This window comes from Gouania willdenowi, chromosome 6 (assembly GCF_900634775.1).
Source record: "Gouania willdenowi chromosome 6, fGouWil2.1, whole genome shotgun sequence".
NCBI lineage: Eukaryota > Metazoa > Chordata > Actinopteri > Blenniiformes > Gobiesocidae > Gouania > Gouania willdenowi.
This window is the reverse complement of record NC_041049.1, coordinates 61250645-61269419: the sequence shown is the minus strand read 5'-3', so window position 1 is coordinate 61269419 and position 18775 is coordinate 61250645. Positions and strand designations below refer to the sequence as shown.

The 18775-nt window shown below is 37.5% G+C and overlaps 1 protein-coding gene across 1 annotated transcript; it reads left to right on the top strand.

The window, feature by feature from the left end:
- The first annotated feature begins 519 nt into the window (after positions 1–519).
- Positions 520–17035, top strand: smad3b (SMAD family member 3b). Its single transcript, XM_028448829.1, has 9 exons — positions 520–972; positions 7151–7344; positions 7426–7560; positions 12167–12241; positions 12347–12397; positions 14138–14350; positions 14441–14578; positions 15216–15360; positions 16782–17035. The coding sequence occupies exons 1-9, from the start codon at positions 770–772 to the stop codon at positions 16903–16905; spliced, it is 1278 nt and encodes a 425-aa protein (XP_028304630.1). The 5' UTR covers positions 520–769; the 3' UTR covers positions 16906–17035.
- The last annotated feature ends 1740 nt before the right edge of the window (positions 17036–18775 follow it).

The following is an 18775-nucleotide window of genomic DNA, read 5'->3' as shown; positions in this document are numbered from 1 at the left end:
GATTCCTGAAACTCTTAGATGTGTCCCTGCTCCAACACACCTGAATCAAATCAATGGCTCTTTATCATGCTTCTGCAGAGCTCAATGACAACACATTGGTTTCCACCAGGTGTGTTGGAGCAGGGACACATCTAAAAGTCTCAGGAACCAGGCCCTCTAAAACATCTCCTTTTTCTTCCTGTCCAAAATCATCTTCTGGATGCCAGAACCTAATGCAGGGTGAGGATTCTAACCTTCAGTAGTAGGCAGTGTCATTTGGTTTATAACAGCATCATTTTGTTGTACCTGCAGCTCATGTAAGCCTGAGGATGTTTGCCATCATCATCATCATCATCATCATCATGTCCCTCCCTTTCTCAATAACTTCCTTCCATCGTTCCAGACTCAGCTACCAAGTTAGTTGTGTTTATATTTTTGTCATAGCTTTTTTCCTTTTACATTGGTTTGTGTGAATTTAAGTCTAGTTCCCTAATTATCTTGTCTTGCATACTGGTCCTGGCACAAATCACGTGTTGCTAACCTGTGTGGAGGAGGACAGAGCACCAGTAGCACCAGGAGGAGGAGGAGGAGAAGGAGGAGAGACACCGGGTGCTGCTGCTCCCTCCCGCGGCAGACTGCTTAACCTCAGCGGGGTGAACCTGCGACCCCCTACACCGGGGAGGGAGCGGACCAGGTGCTGGATACCACTGCAGGAACCAGACCCGGTGCTGCTGCTGCTGCTGTGGACAGCGGAATCCACACAGCTGCTTTAGCTTTAGTACCAGGAAGGATGTCCATACTACCGTTCACTCCCCCGATAGTGAAGCGGCTCCTGGGATGGAAGAAAGGAGAGCAGAACGGCCAGGAGGAGAAATGGTGTGAGAAGGCTGTCAAAAGTCTGGTGAAGAAGTTAAAACGGAGCGAGCAGCTGGGAGAGCTGGAGAAGGCCATCAGCACACAAAACAGCAGCACTAAATGTTTAACCATCCCCAGGTAGGACCGAGAGAAACGGACACACACACTCATCGGTACCGGTGGAGCTAACAGGCTAACGCTGACAGCTAATGCTAGCCAAACGGCCAACGTTAGCTGAGCTGACATTGCAGACAGTTATAACTACTGCTAATGCATTAACTATATAGTGACAGCAGTGGAGAGGTTTTCAAAAGGTTGTTTTAGATTTTTGGCATGTAAGGAAAACTCTTGCTATTTAAATGTCACATTAGCCACATTAGCTCCTCTTGCAAATACACTTTTACACTATTTTTATTTTCTCTATATCTTGCACCACAGGAGTTGTTTCTTAATTTCTAAATTTCGTTTTACCTCGTGTATAAGGACAATAAAAGCATTCAGCTATTTGAAGGGTGGTAAACATAGGGCTAGCGGGGCCTGCATGGTCCATCTGGTCCGAAATGTACGTCCTCACTATCTGAGCGTGTACTGCAGGGTTGGGGTCAATTATAATTGTATTTCATAATTAATTACAATTATGGTGAAATTATAATTGTAACTGTAATATTGACAAATCTGTTGTTGACGTAATCATAATTAAATAATAACTGAGTTTAGATAATTGATTTTGTAAATTTATTTGCCATGAAAATTCTATGAAACATTATTTAACGCAAAACTGGGGAACCATGTTACAGTTCTACACTAATGTAGTTAATAGGTATTCAAATATGATTTCGTATAAAATAGATAAACATAACAATCATATATAATACTTTTACAAAGATGAAAACAAATAATGTCATGGCTGTAGTTTAAGTTTTTTTTTTTTTTTTTTGTAAACACAGTACAGGTTCACTTAAAAAAAAAAAAAGAAAAAAAACCCCTTTGTTTTCAGCAAACAAAGATGTTTCTTTAATTCTAGTTTCATATTTTTGTTTTAATTTAACTATATTCATCACAAACACTGCAGTCCACATAAGCGCTGACTTATGTTTAAGATGTTTAGACTGCTGTGTGCATCTCCTGTGAAAGCAGGGCTAAGTTGTGACGCCCCAAATGAGACACGGTGACGCCCATCTGTCAGAGACCAGCTTCATAGTACAGGCCCTTAAAGTGTGAATGAATTAAAAGGACAAATATTTGGTGTTTTGATAGCTTATGACCAATGAACAAATATACAGCAATATACAAAAAAATGAAAATGGGTATAACGTAGGGCTGGGCGATATGGCCTTTTATAAATACCGCGATATTTTGAGGCCATGTCACGATACACGATATATATCTCGATATTTTGCATTACCCTTGAATTAACACTTTGATGCACAAAATCACACCAGTATGATGATTCTATATGTCTACATTAAAACATTCTTGATCATACTGCATTAATATATGCCAATTTTAAACTTTCATGCAAAAAAGGGGATATCACAACTAAGTCAAAGTTGACATAACTGTATTTATTAAACAGTGAGTGGCTCAAACATAAAATTGTCAACAGAAAGTGCACGTTCTGTGCAAAATTGTCACAGAGACATTTCAAAACAAGACATTAGTGCAGGATGCAACTCACATGGCATTTCAAAACACAAAATTAAAGTGCACTTTTTGTACATAATGCCACTACAATATTTTAAAACAAATAGTGCCCTTTTGTGCATGTTGTCATTAAGATGATGTAGCCAATTGTACATTTACTGTTGGTTAATAAATTTTTTCTCTGAGATTAGTTTCTAGGTTCAAGTGTGAGTTGGGAATGATTACTAAGATGTGCAGAGAATAGACAGACAATTTGTTGTTTATAGAAAATAAGTACCATGGATTTATTATATTACAGAAAATAATAATAAACAAAAGTGGTCTCAAAACAGACTCCAGTTCACCCGCTGGGATTTAGCTCAGTTCATAAGGCGTCACAGCCTGGGGAAAAAAAATAGTTCCACTCAAACGAAAAATGAAGTCAGTCCTACCACCCTGGTAGGACTGAAGTTCGTTGGGTTGGTCCACTGGAAGAGAACCTAATTAAATAAAGTTGATCCTACCACCCTGGTAGGATTGAAGTTCATGCGTTCCTGGTAAGAGGATCGGTGCGGCGGTCCTACCGCTCTGGTAGACCTGCAGTTCACCGTCCACTACGTCATCTCCGTGGGTAGTTCACCATCTTTAGATCCATGGGAGGTTTAAAAAACTTGGCCGATGCAATCTGAGTCGCCTATACAAAGTCCTCCGTTCTGCTGCCGATCGCTCCTTTTGTCAGGTGCAAGGCACAACCGCTGGTCTGCACAGTTAGTAAAGTGCTGTCTGCTGAGCACCGGGTGTGCGTGCTACCGTTCATATGCTGCGTTTTCAGCTGCTGCTTGATCGTTTCCCGTATTCAAGCCTTCTCCTCCCGTATCTCATGCTTCCTGTTTATACTAGGATACTGGTCTGTGATTGGCTGGCGTGTGTGCGTGTGGATGAGTGACGTCAGTGCAGTCTATTAGTGCGGTGAAATAATATTGTATATAAATAACTGAAGAGTAGATGTTATAATAAATTTACTTCTGCTAAATATAATATAATTAAATAATATAAATATAATACATTTCTTTATGACGTGGGTTACAATGACATTTCAAAAAAAAAAAAAAAAAAAATCAAAAAAAAAAAAAAAAAAAGACCGCGAGTTTAACGGTATGGTCATTTTCAACACCGCACAGACTACAAGCTGCGATATATCGAGTATATTCGATATATCGCCCAGCTCTAGTATAACGCATATTTGCCTCAATATGAGCATTTGGTTTGTGTGCTGAGTGTCAGCTGTTTTAGACTTACTGTTCAGCATTACAGTGACTCACCAGTGAGAAAGCATTATGTTAACCTCAGCTCACCCTGCAAATGCTCCCTCTACCCAGGACAATAGAGGACGGTAGAGTTACATTCATCCAAAGTCCACTGAAATATACACCGTGTCTTCAAGACGATTTAAAAACATTGACATTAACAATGTTTAATTTGATATCTGTAATGTAATGTTGTTGATTCGATGATTTAATGGTTCTCGAAAAACCACCAACAATGCTTTATTTGTCAGAGATTCACTCATCACAGTAAACAATAAGACAGGAAGTGAATAAACAACAAGGCTTTGGTATTAATAAACAACAGTTATGAATTTATTTACGTTTGTGTTGTTTTTTTGTATATTGATAATTATAGATTAATTCATACTTTGTTTATGTTTACATATTTATTTGTGCATTGGAGAAAATATGCTAGATCACTGACATGTATAGCATAAGGATATATTATACAACACATGACATTGTGCATATTTTGCTCCATAAGGTGTTGTTATAGGACTCAGATTTTCTCTTTCTTTCTGTGTCATTGTCTTTCCCTGTTGAGATGACTTTATTGTCTGTTAACTCATTCACTGCCAGCCCTTTTCAGAGTAGCTAACCCCATATTGGCAGGTGTTTTAGATGATTTTCGCTAAGTTTTTAAGATCCACAGAATATTTTGTACTATGACAATCTGAAACCAGATTCTGAAAGATTAGACTCTCGTTTCATCAGAAAACATAATTTTGTTTCTAGCTTGTTTTGTTCTTTTGTAATCGGCAGTTGAATGGCGGCAAGTTTCACTGAAATTGCCAGTTTGTGACAAAAAGCTCTTTTTCTGAAAAAAACCTATTAGTGACTTTGAAGCAATTATTATTATTATTTTTTTTTTTTGCTTTAGTGACACCTTAACATTAGTTTTCTTCTATAAAACAACACTGAGACCAGGCTTTTGATGGCAAAATTGTTATTTTGCTAACTAGGTCAGAGTTGAATGATTTCTTACTGTATTTTGGCATTCCTCCAAGTCTCTCCCCCGTCATTCTCCACACGCGCAACTTCCTCCTCATCCCGGACGTGCCAAGTCTCACCGCTTGCCTCATTTTTTGATCGTTTTCTCTCACCGTCGCAACACTCTCAATAATCTACTTTGGTTCCACACATGCTCTGGTCAAGTGTGAGCTGCTGGGAACTTCAGCATCAACTCTCGTAGCACCATGTTCTGTCTTTTAATCTCCTTTCCTCTTCCTCTGAGATCTGCCTATCACGGATGATCTCTCATCCAAAGGTGCTCTGCTGCCACCTACATGGCACCAGTTGGTCACTACATCATGGTACAATTAGATATTCACAGGAGCGCTTCGTCACACTGTCTCCTAGCAACCCCAGCCAAAAAATACAAATAGCATCTTTAGACGTCTTTGGCAGTCAATGAGTTAAAGTTGCCAAAATGCAAAGTGGGGTTAATAGTTATTAATTTCACATTTTATTTGCTTTTAAGGACTTAAGGAAGTGGGAGTGTTACGCTGAAATCACGCAAGATTACATTGCGTGAGCTTAACATGTCCATTTGCTACACTTTCATGTTTCTAATGTTTGTGTATCACTGATTTGCTTTAAAGCAGATATTTTATTTTATTTTTTATCTGTATGTAGTAGGGATGTAACGATTAATCGCAAGGCAGTTAAAAATCGATTCATAGGTATCACGGTTGATATTGATTTTCTGAAAATTGAATCGCAGTACTTTTTTTAACCAGCAGAGTTATACCTTTTTATCCACAAGTGTAGGCGGCGGGCAGAGTCTGCTAATACTTTCTTTCTGGCTGCCTTCTACTCTTAAATATGTTAATAAATGATTCATTACCCCTTTAGCACCGAAAGAATATCTGTAATATTTCTTGAATATCTGTAAAAGTCACGTTTTTCTATTAGCTCTGTCTGCTAACATAGCTCCTCTTCTTCACTGCAAGATATCTGCATGCCAACCGACCACTGTGTTGCCAGCGCCCTCTGCTGGTCCAAACAAATATGACGTAAATCAGTGAAATCATGTTTTTTTTTTTTAAAGTCCAATTGTTAAGGCACAAAATACATTTTCAGTTGCACTTTCAAAAAGAAAAAAAACTATTATGCAGTTTTGCATTGTTTATTATAGAACCAGAATTTAAATTAATAGGCTTCATTTTCATTTGTATTATTCCTTTATTTATTTCATTCAAGATTTATTTTTAGTTAAATTGCATTGTTTTGAATAGTTTATCAAGGAATTATTTTGACAATGAAAAATAAAAGGAAAATAATGCAGTATTTTCTAGTTTTTTTCCCAAAAAACAAATTTGTCTACAGTCCCATTTTGTAAAATAAACCGTGAGAGAATCGTATCGTGAACCCAGTATCGTGAATCGAATCGTATCGGGAGTTGAGTGAATCGTTACATCCCTAGTATGTAGTCATTTACATCAATTAATGTCAACGTAGGCAACATTGTTATAAATTCTCATAATTTACTTTATGAAATGCTTTGATGAATCTGATTTGATATCAAACCTGAATGATACCTGAGATAAAATGAGTTAGATTTTTCAAGAATGTTTTTATTGTAATTTTCAATTTGAGAAAAATCATTCTACTGGCTGAATTGGATGCTCTAGAGTGGAGCAGGGTTTCTCAAATGGGGGTACGTGTCATCCTAGGGGTACGCGATGGCGTTACAGGAGAGGAAAATTAACAAATTGTCAGTCTTGGTTCCACAACAGGCGTGAGATGACTGGAAATGATAAACTATAGAAAGAAATCTATTGAGTAGGCAATAAATCAGTGTTTTTTTAAAATTAAAACTGTACATAATGTTAAAAAACTGTATTTCTGCACTTTCACTTTGTGAAATATAAATCTACTTAAACTGAATTGCAATAAAAAAAATATCTGAGCTCAAACATGATCAAAAACTAATTCTAGAAAAAAAAAGGTCTTTGGGGTTGCCAAAAATTCTTGATATAAAAATGGGGTCACGATCCAAAAAATACTGTTTCTTTCCACTTATTTACAAAGTGATATTCTTTAAAATGTGTTATCACTGGTTCATTCCATCATTATGATCTATAGTTGTTTTCTAATGCAGTTGGACAAAGGGAGGGACTTGATTCAGAAATAAAAAGAAGGGGGTATTTGAGCAAAAAAAGTTTGAAAACCACTGTTCTAGTGTGCTAGATTTGTCCCGCGGGCCTTGTGTTTGACACCCGTGATACAAGTGATAAAGTCTAAAGTCCGAAAATTGTAATTTGACACCTGGTTGGAAAATGATCTAAGGAATCTCCTCAAACAGCAGTGCAGGGAAAAATTGATCAACCTGTGGGTATCTGCCCTCTTTTCTTGACTTCCAGGTCTTTAGATGGGCGCCTGCAGGTTTCCCACAAAAAAGGTTTGCCCCACGTCATCTACTGCCGCTTGTGGCGCTGGCCAGACCTGCAGTCCCACCATGAGCTCAGGGCTGTGGACCACTGTGAATTTGCCTTTCACACCAAGAAGGATGAAGTGTGTGTGAACCCATACCACTACCAGAGGGTGGAAACTCCAAGTCAGTGCAGCAAGTACTGCTATCTCCACCATTCATATGAATGTCTTCATTAAAGTGACATTAATCATTGTGCTTTCCCAGTTTTACCTCCTGTGCTGGTGCCGCGTCACACCGACATCCCTGCTGAATTCCCACCACTGGATGATTACAGTCCATCTGTTCCGGAAAACACCAACTTTCCTGCTGGCATCGAGCCCCAGAGTAACTATATTCCTGGTAAGAAAATTCCAAAAGCTTAAGAATTAAGATGCGCTGGTGCAGTGCGAGGGCGCACGGTGGCACGTCCGCCTCACAGCAAGAAGGTTCTGGGTTCAAGACCTGGGTCCTTTCTGTGTGGAGTTTGCATGTTCTCCCCGTGCTGCGTGGGTTTCCTCCGGGTACTCCGGCTTCCTCTCACAATCCAAAAACATGACTGTACGGTTGATTGAAGTCTCTACAATCGCCCATAGGAGTGAATGAGAGTGAGTGGTTGTCTGTCCATGGTGTACCCCCGCCCAGCGCCCAATGAGAGCCGGAGATTGGCACCGGCAGACCCCCGCGACCCTGTAAAAACAGGAATAAGTGGGTTTGAAAATAGATGGATCGATGGTGCAGTGCGATTTGTGAACCTTTTCTAAGAGTGTTTGGAGAGATGGTTTAAAAATTAAAGAAAAAAACCAATATGCAAGCAAGGTTGGGGTCAATTATAATTGTAATCTCATAATTGATGATTAAATAAAATGATGGTGAAATTATAATTATTACTGTAATTTAAAAAATCTGTTGCTGTTGTAATTGAGTTTAGATAATTGACTTTGTAATTGTAATTGTCATGAAAATTCTATAAAATCTATTATAATTTAACGCAAAACTGGGGAACCATGTTACAGTTCTATGTACAGTTCCACACTTATGTAGTTAACAATTATTAAAATATGTTTCATATCAAGCTTTCCCACATTTTACCATTGAAAAAATAAATAAATAAATAAATGTAGGGGTATACTGGGCATAAAAAAGGCTCAGATGTCCACACTAAAAATATTAAAACCTATATTTTCATTGATTAGGAAGTCTAACAAGGTAACCAATCGATAGCAAATAAATTAGATGATAGATATTTGTTTTTAATGTATTTTACAGCTGATTTAGGACCTTTTATCATTAGAGATGCTAATGCAAGAGGAAGGTTAACTTTTTATCAGGTTATTTATTTCAAGCTCAGTAATTGTAATTCAACTTTAGTAATTGAGAATGTAATTGATTTTCTGAGGATAAAAAATAATTGTAATTTAAAGCTGCAATATGTAGGATCATGAGGCGCTCCACACTCTCCCCTCCCCTCCTGAAAAACTCGCCGGTCTTCTTGGGAACGCTTGCGTGCACGCACACAACTGTGGAACTCTTTGCCACTGTTTTCTCCATTGAGACTAGTAACAAATGTATGGACTTTGCCTTGTGCCATTGGAGAGTTTTCTGATGTTTTAGCATGAATTGAAAGCTTGTAACTAGGGATGTAACGATTCACTCAACTCCCGATACGATTCGATTCACGATACTGGGTTCACGATACAATTCTCTCACGATTTATTTTACAAAATGGGACTGTAGACAAATTTTTTTTTTTTGGGAAAAAAACTAGAAAATACTGTATTATTTTCCTTTTATTTTTCATTGTCAAAAGAATTCCTTGATAAACTATTCAAAACAATGCAATTTAACTAAAAATAAATCTTGAATGAAATAAATAAAGGAATAATACAAATGAAAATGAAGCCTATTAATTTAAATTCTGGTTCTAAAATAAACAATGCAAAACTGCATAATAGTTCTTTTTCTTTTAAAAGTGCAACTGAAAATGTATTTTGTGCCTTAACAATTGGACTTTAAAAAAAAAAAAAACTGTCATTGCACTAATTTACATCATATTTGTTTGGACCAGCAGAGGGAGCTGGTAACCCAGTGGTCGGTTGGCATGCAGATATCTTGCAGTGAAGAAGAGAAGCTATGCTAGCAGACAGAGCTAATAGAAAAACGTGACTTTTACAGATATTCAAGTAATATTACAGATATTCTTTCGGTGCTAAAGTGGTAATGAATCAATTATTAACATATTTAAGAGTAGAAGGCAGCCAGAAAGAAAGTATTAGCAGACTCCGCCCGCCACCTACACTTGTGGTTAAAAGAAGTACTGCGATTCAATTTTCAGAAAATCGATATCAACCGTGATACCTATGAATAGATTTTTTAACTGCCTTACGATTAATCGTTACATCCCGACTTGTAACACTCACTGCTGTGGGGACAGTAAGAGGCTCACAGCCTCTGCTCTACCTCCTGGTCCCAGCTGATCAGAGCAGACACACTCCACATTGCAAATGAAATGGGTCTGTTTTCTGTTTCTACTTTTGATAATGTTTCTTATAGGTTTATAAGCTATTTATTCCATCTGTTATCACTCTCTCTTTGACTCGCGTCAGACTGTGCACGGACTGAAAACTGATTGCTCACAGTCCGCCACACACCAAGGGTTAGGTTTAAGTCACGTGACCTAAACTGGCCAATGAGGGACGCTGCGTACGGATAGAATGTCGGTATACTTATAACGGCAACTGTACGGATAGCCACTGCCGATTATAATTGAATTGTAATTGAACATGGGTAATTGGAACTGAAATGTAATTGATACCAACTCTGTATGCAATATTGTGGAAACGTTGAGAAAATGAAGTTTTATTGCACTTCTCAAAGTGTGTGGCACGCCCCCTGGTGGGGAACAGAGGTACGACAGGTTGGGAGTGACAAATCAGGAGGAAATTTTCAATTTAATGCTAATCTTCTTAAAAACCTTTCTTCATTGACAATAAAGATCAATAACACTAAACAAAACGCCTACACACACACAAAGTAATAATGAGAATGGAGCAGAAATTAAGAGCATTATGTTATTAGACTGAATTAGATATGCGACCGAGAACAAACTGTACCGTGGAACTAAAGTGCAAAAATAGTCATTTACGTCGGCATGTGAAGTGGAGCAGAACAGAGCATGTTGAGCAGCTCCTTTTCTTACACAGTAATTTGAAAGTGAAAACAGCACTATTGTTAATTATCTGCATATTTACAGTCCCTGGCATTATTAATTCATCGTGATTTTTTTTTTATCCATCCACCTTTTATTTAAAAACCCTAATTCCACAAATGTTTGAGAGCTGATAATGTAGGTTTTGTGTTTTTAAAAACTGCTTTGTTTGTGCACAGCAAAATGTTTAGTTTTTTGTGGGATTTATGCTGCTCATTTAAGTTTTGTTTGGAAGTCTTTATTTATTTTTACTAAATAAGCTTTTGTGTTAGATCAGATTGAATTATTTGAACAAGCTAATATTTTATTTATTTTTATATATATTTATTTTTTTTGTAATATGATTACCATTCGATTTGGTATTTTGATATACATAAAGATAATAGTGATATATTTGTTTGGTTACTTTAATTAACGGATACTGACATATACCTTGTTTAAGAGTATGAAATAGCCACAAAGTGAGGAAAAAAAGAAAGATGCGTAAAAAGGGTATTACGTAAAATCGACTTTCAACATTTATATCATGTTACTATGTCATTCCCTCATTAAAAACATGCCTGGAGTGTTGCCTTGGCTCATTCATCTATGTTTGAGGAATCTTTAAAAACGTCCATTTTAGGTGTAGCTACACCTGAGTCCTCCTAGGAACGCCCCCACCTCCTGGAGACGCCTCGACCCTTTCGTCACCAGCCGAGTTACCGCTCCACAGCAGAGCCCCTCCCCCTCCTATGTTCTCTTCCTTAGTTCAGCACCCGCCTCCGCATATTTAGCTTTTCATTTACTTATTTTAAATACTTTTGTAAGAAACCCATGGCTTATGTTGTTTGTACTCATTAATGTACGCAATAAAATAAAAATGTAAATAACACTCGTACCCCTCCCCCCGCTTTCAACCTCGTCAAATTAGCTGCAGTCACAGCAAACAGCTGAGAGATAACTGTGTGTGAATCTGTTTACGCTGTTCATCGTAGTAGCTGCCTGCCTTTTCAGATGACTGCTTTAAAACAAGAGCTTATTTGAAAGTGGATTAAGTACACAGACACACAATGCGATCCCTATTCTGGACTACTGAACCAGCAGCACGGGTATGTGCGTGTGTTGGTGACAGAGATCTCCGTCCGTACGTTAGCATTCCTCACTTTGATAATCATTATAATGTATTGTAGCGATGTCAAAATATAGAAAGTAGCCAAATACAGCGCACAGAAAAACAGAAGTAAACAACAACCATGCGTGTTTGTATGAGTACTGAAGGGGGAGTGTTGATGGGCGTGTCAGACAAGCTTGGAGTTTCTTAAAGAGACAGAGGCGAAATCGAGGTGTCATGAACCGTGTGCTACAGAGGGAAATTTATTTTGTTTTCTTTTTTTTATATACTGTATTTGTATTTTCCAAAAAAAATTGGGTAGCATAGTTATTTGAGTATGACTCAGAATGGTACTATGTGCCTGAAAAAACATGATACTCCACGTAATATTTGTTGATCTATGGAGTCGTAGCACCCTGAATCGTGAGGTCCCTTAGATGACACACCCCTAACCTGTTCCATGTTAGTTCAATACATTTCAAAATGTGTTATTTGTCAGGATTATTTGAGGGGTAATGAGCGCATGTGGGGCTTGAAAGTTCACCTTTGTTCAAAGTGGGAAATACCCCAAAAATGATAGAGAAGCGCTGCATTATTGTGTGTTTAATGGTGTATAAATCAGTTCCTACATCACTCAAACATTCCTTCTTCTTTCTACTCCTGTGTTGCAGAGACGCCGCCCCCGGGCTATTTGAGTGAAGATGGCGAAGCAAACGAGCACCAGCTCAATCACAGCATGGACACAGGTGAGTCAAAACTGTATCTGTAACCAAAGCCCACACTGCTGTAATTACACCTCACCATGTGCCTGAACCAGCCCTTTATTATTATTATTACCATTTCTATTTCAGGGTCACCCTCCCTGTCGCCCAATCCCGTGTCGCCCACAAACGGCAACCTCGGTAAGTAAAACCAAAGAGGTCAGCTTCACTCACTGTCATAATCTTTCTTTGAGTTTGACAGGAAGTTGTTTATTTATTTCAAGTAATCCAATCTATTTTTAACTAATGCTGTTTCGTTGTGTAAACCAGTGTTTCTCAAACTTTTTTTTTTTTACTTTCTTTATTTTGTTTCTGAATCCTAGTACCCCCTTTGAACGATTGATAACACACATTTTAAAGAATCTAATTATGTAAATGAGCAGAAATAAACAATATTTAGTGCAGTGGTTGCCAACCTTTTTTGGATCGTGACCCCATTTTGATTTCAAGAATTTCTGGTGACTCCAGACATTTTTTTTTCTTTCTAGAATTAGTTTTTTTTTTTTATCACGTTTGAGCTCAGATATATATACTGTGTATATATATATATATACTGCATTTTGGTTGAACTAGATTTATATTTTACAAATTGAAAGTATAGAAATACAGTTGCTTAAGATTATTAATTTTTAAATAATATTCAAAATTCTATTTTAATTTTTCAGAAATTTTATTTGTCAATTTTTCTCGCTCTCTCAAGTTCCCCCTATAGTGTCACTGCGTACCACGAGGGGTACACGTACCCCCATTTGAGAAGCACTGGTGTAAACATTAAACCAACAAAAGCAAAGCAGGGGGACTTAGGGGCATTGGAATGTGTTTAGATTTATTTACAAAGTATTGTCTGAAATTGAAAATAAGAGGCATTGCTTTTAGTTGTTTGTAATGATCGTCGTGACAAATCCCACACTTAGTTTGTAATATTTTGTGTAGATTACATATCATATGCTGTAAATACGCTCCTTCCACAGGGCTGTAATTGTGGGAATGTGATATGAATGAAGGCCTCTTCTGTTCCAGATAATGTAATAAACTCCTGAAGGTTATTATTTAAAGAAAGTAAATGGGTCCGTGACGTCTTGGCCATTCCTGGGCGGGGCCACGAGGGTCATGGGAAAGAGCATTTGAAGAAGAATCAAAGGCAACCATAACAGCAGCTTGTCGTAGATCTTTAATCCTGAGTCCACTTGTAAACTTCCTGTCGTCCAGAATTGGGTTCAATTGTAATTGTGTAATAGATAATTAATTATAATTGTAGTTTTTAAAAATCTATTGCTGCCGTAATCGTAATTAAATTGTAATTGACTTTGTAATTGTAATTGCCATGGAAATTCGACAAAAACATTTTGAATTGTAATTTAACGCAAAACTGTAGAACTATGTTACAATTTTACGTACAGTTCTACACATGTATATTAAAATGTTTCATATTAAGCTTTCCCACATTTTGCCATTAAAAAATAAAAATAAAAAATTGAAATCGAGGGGTATACTGACACAAAAAATGGTATGGAACCCATGCCAAAAATATGAATACCTATATTTTCACTGATTAGGAAGCCTAAGAAGGTAACAAATAGATAGAAAATAAATTAGATGGTAGATATTTGTTTTTAGTGTATTTTACAGCTGATTTAGGACCCGTTATCATGAGAGATGCTAACACAAGAGGGAGGTTAACTTTGATTAGGTTATTTATTTCAGGCTCAGTAATTGTGATTTATTTGTAATTGAACTTTAGAAATTGAGAACGTATTGTAATTGACTTTCTGAGGATGAAAAATAATTGTAATTGGAAAAAATACTGGTAACTGTAATCATAATTGAAAACGTAATTGTGACTGAGAAATGTAATTGACCCCAACCCTGCTGTCGTCTCAGACTTGCAGCCCGTGACGTACTGTGAGTCAGCGTTCTGGTGTTCCATCTCCTACTACGAGCTGAACCAGCGCGTAGGAGAGACGTTCCACGCGTCCCAGCCTTCACTCACAGTGGATGGATTCACTGACCCGTCCAACTCTGAGCGCTTCTGTTTGGGCCTGTTGTCCAACGTCAACCGCAACTCAGCCGTAGAGCTCACACGCAGACACATCGGTTGGTATTTAACGACCAAATCATCTGTTTTCTACGTGTGCTGGTTTTAATGTGCATGGTGACACCTGGTTCTTCCTTTTCCTTTTTCAGGTCGAGGTGTGAGATTGTACTACATCGGGGGGGAGGTGTTTGCAGAGTGTTTGAGCGACAGTGCCATCTTCGTACAAAGCCCCAACTGCAACCAGCGATACGGCTGGCATCCCGCAACCGTGTGCAAAATACCTCCAGGTCAGTGGGACGCTGATGCATGATCACTACTTAAAAAAAGGTTAGAAAAATATTTTAGAGCAGGAGTGTCAAATTTTTTAGTTCATGGTTCAAATACAAAGTAGTTTGACATTAAGTGGGCCACAGAATAAAGGCAGGAAAATGAGTCATTTTAACATTATTGTATTCTAGTTTGCACTTCCACAAACAAATATTAAGTATGTAAGGCACTGACAATATCCTAGTAATAAGTGACAGATATCATTCACTGCAGAATCTTCACCAGAAGTCCTTGATTTTGTGACCAATTTTGAAAATTAAATTTGGGGAAATTTTGTGGACAAATTGCATTTTTTTGAAAAATTGAGTTCTTTCAACAATTTGAGCTTAAAAATGACTGCAATCATTTTATACAGTATTCGCGTGAAAAAACTGATCCCTGCAAATATTGTTGCGTATCATTGAATATGTGAAATAGGATGGGCTACAACTGAATTGTGCTCCGTGTTTTCTGTCATTTTACTTCGAGTGTTATATGCATGAAAATGACAGATGAATATACAGCTGGTCTTTGTTTATGGAATTGGCCAAAAATGTTGTTTAATTCATGTTGGTTCTGCTGTGGGATTTTCTTTAATCGACAGTGTGTTTGTTTTAGGCTGCAATCTGAAAATCTTCAACAACCAGGAGTTTGCTGCTCTCCTGGCTCAGTCGGTGAACCAGGGCTTTGAGGCCGTCTACCAGCTCACCAGGATGTGCACCATACGCATGAGCTTTGTCAAGGGTTGGGGAGCAGAGTACAGGTAAATGACCTTTGAGCAAACCAAGCTGTTAGCGACAATTTTATAAATTCAGTCGGTCGTGTTTTAAGACATCCCCCTCGTCACTCTCTTTTATGCACCTTATAGTTGCATATTCACAAGAAAAAAATATTTACTTTTTTAGATTTTATGAAAACGGACAAATAAATAGTCTTTGTTTGGCAAAATAATGGGCATGACAAATCGTAAATGTGGTTAAATTGCCAAAAATAAGCTTTAAATATGGTGAAATTAGGTTAAAAGTGACAATAATGGGTCAACATATGTGACAGTAGGTGGAAAGAGTTTATACAGTAAGTGCCAAAAATATCTTGAAAGGGGAAAAAAATGTGCAGAAAATGCATGAAAATTTGACGGAGAAGTGTCAGAAATGGGAGTAATGTAGCAAAATGCATTAAAAGGAGAAAGAATATGGCAAGAAAAAGTGATAAATAGGTTCAAATATGGCAAGTTTGGTGTAGTTGCAGAAAAAGGGTAAAAATAATCAAAAATGGGCTTAAATTGTTTAAAAATATTCTTAAGTTAACTCATTCAATGCCAGCAATTTTCAGAGCAGCCAATTCGATATTGCCAGGTGTTTTAGATGATTTTCACTAATCTTTCAAGACCCACAGAATATTTTGTACTGTGACAATCTGAAATCAGATTCTGAAAGATTAGACTCTACTTTCATCAGAAAGGGTTTTTTTTTTTTTTTTTTTTTTTGGTTTATAGCTTGTTTCGTTCTTCCGTAATCAGCAGTTGAATAGAGGCAAGTTTCACACGAATGGCCAGTTTGTGACAAAAAGCATTTTTTTTTTTTGCTTTAGTTACACCTCAACATTTGTTTCCTTCTATGACACTACAAAAACAACACTGAGACCGGGCTTTTGATGGCAACATTATGTTGCTATCTGGGTCAGAGTTGAATGGATTTCTTACTGTATTTTGGCATTCCTCCAAGTCTTTCCCCCGTCATTCTCCACACACGCAACTTCTTCCTCCTCCCGGACATGCCGAGTGTCAGCGATCCTTTTATCTCACTATCGCGACACTCGCAATAGTTTATTTATTTCCACACACGCTCTGGTCGAGTGCATTCAAAATAATTTTGTAAATGTTTTGTATATTTTTTATGTACTTTTATTTTCTGTTATTTCTGCATATCTTTGTGGTCATTTTGTGTATTTTTGTAGTCTTTTTATTTATTTTATTGTCATTTTGTATGCATTTGAAATCATTTTGTAAAATGTTGTGTATTTTGGTTTTAATTATGTACTTTTGGGAGTCATTGTGTGTTTACTTCAGGGGGGTGCAAAAATGTCTGGAGACCGCATCTGGGCCCTGGGCCACCAATTGCCCATGTATGCTTTGAACCATGGTTTGCTACGTGTAATAAAACCTTTACTCTGTGTTGTATACAGGCGTCAAACCGTGACCAGCACCCCCTGCTGGATAGAGCTTCATCTCAACGGTCCTCTACAGTGGCTGGATAAGGTCCTCACACAGATGGGCTCTCCCAGCATCCACTGCTCCAGTGTGTCCTAGGGACCCCACCCACATGTTTCACCTCTTTCACCACAACCACATAGGAAAAAAACAAGACTTCAGGAACAAAACAAAAAAATCTTTTTTTTTCTCATTATGTCTGACATGTATAAAGCACTTTCCCATTGTTTCCTCCAATCAACATGATTTTAGGACCGCTGATCACTCCTAATCAGGGTCTACACACACACACTCGCACACCTTCATCCCATCTCATCTTTTTTTTTTACCTCCTCTCAGATCTCCATTGTTCTCCGAGCTCACTTGCGTCAAACTCAAGGCCTGGGGGCCCAAATCCAGCCCTTCAGAGCATCCGATTCAGCCCACAGTAGAAACTGAAAATGAATCATTGGTTAAATTACCAAACAATTCAGTTTGAAGTTATTGTTGAAAAAACTTCCTGCAATTTTTCCTCAAATTATTCTACAAAATCTCCCCAAAATAAAATAGGTCAAAAAAATCAAAGGACATTAAGTATTTGTCACTTATTGCTTAGATATTGTTCCATACTTTGTGTCTAATTCGTTACTGGAAGTGAAAACTTTGGCACATTAATGTTGAAACTGTTTGTTTTCTCATCTAAAACCCGTGGCCCCCACATGATCCAACTGGTCCATATTTGGCCCCTGAACTAAAATGAGTTTGACACCCCTGTCCCCAGCACTTTCATTATCCACACATTTCACTACTTTTTTAATTCTGTGAATTAGATAAAATTGAGAATACATTTCCATCTTTGATGATTCTCTACCATTGTTTGTCACCATTGAATTGGGAATCCTAGTCATCTGCTGACTGACAGAAAAAAAGTTATATTTAAGTAATGCTTTAAGTACAAGGTACTTTACTTTGCTCATACCATGGAAAGTTCTGATGGACTTAAAAATATTCAGCATTATTGTCCCTTATTATAAAAGCCCTTTTATTAAAACTATTTTACTCAGTAAAAAAAGAGACATTTTCTAAGTTATTTTTTCATATTGTCTTGCATGGGAATATATTTTTGTTATTGCCCAATATGATTGTACATAAGTATTTATAGCTTGTGATTTGACTTGTGTTGCTTAAAAAAGTGGACCTGACTTTATCTGTGGCACGAGACTAAACACATGAATAGTTTAGCTTTAATGACCCTGTGTTAATTGGTTCCTTCGTGGGACAATGCACCAGCCAGGGTTGGGGTCAATTATAATTGTAATTGATAATTAATTACAATTATGGCATGATTATAATCGTTATTGTAAGTTTAAAAACCCTTTCGCTGTTGTGATTGCGTTCAGATAATTGACTTTGTAAATGTAATTGTAACATGGAAATTACAATTTAATTAAACTCAAAACAGTCCTATGGCTTACGTGTTATATGTAGTTAAAAATTATTAAAATATGTATTTATATCACATTTTCACACTTCCTGTGATTGAATCTGCACTCATACTGGTGAGAAGGGTTAGCGGCTAGAATTAGGATATAATAGATTTATTTATTTTTTTAATAGGGACGGATACAAAGAGTAACAATGCTGTGAATGTAACTGTAAGTAATGTTTATTTCTATAGCACCTTTCACAGACAGAGGTCACAAAGTGCTCTACATATCCGCTCATGTTCACACTCACATTCACACACCAATGGGACAGAGCTGCAATGCAAGGCGCTAGTCAACCACTTGGGTTCAGTGTTTTGCCCAAGGAGACTTCGACACATAGACCAGGATCGAACCCCCAACCTCTCGATCAGAGGATGTAACTTGAGCCACGGTGCAGGAATGTGGCAATTCATGTAGCTTTTAGATGGTGCCCCCTGGATGTCCCTAGCCCGTTCGGTTCCCAAAATATCGTTGAGTTTTCGATATTTAACAAACTGCCAACT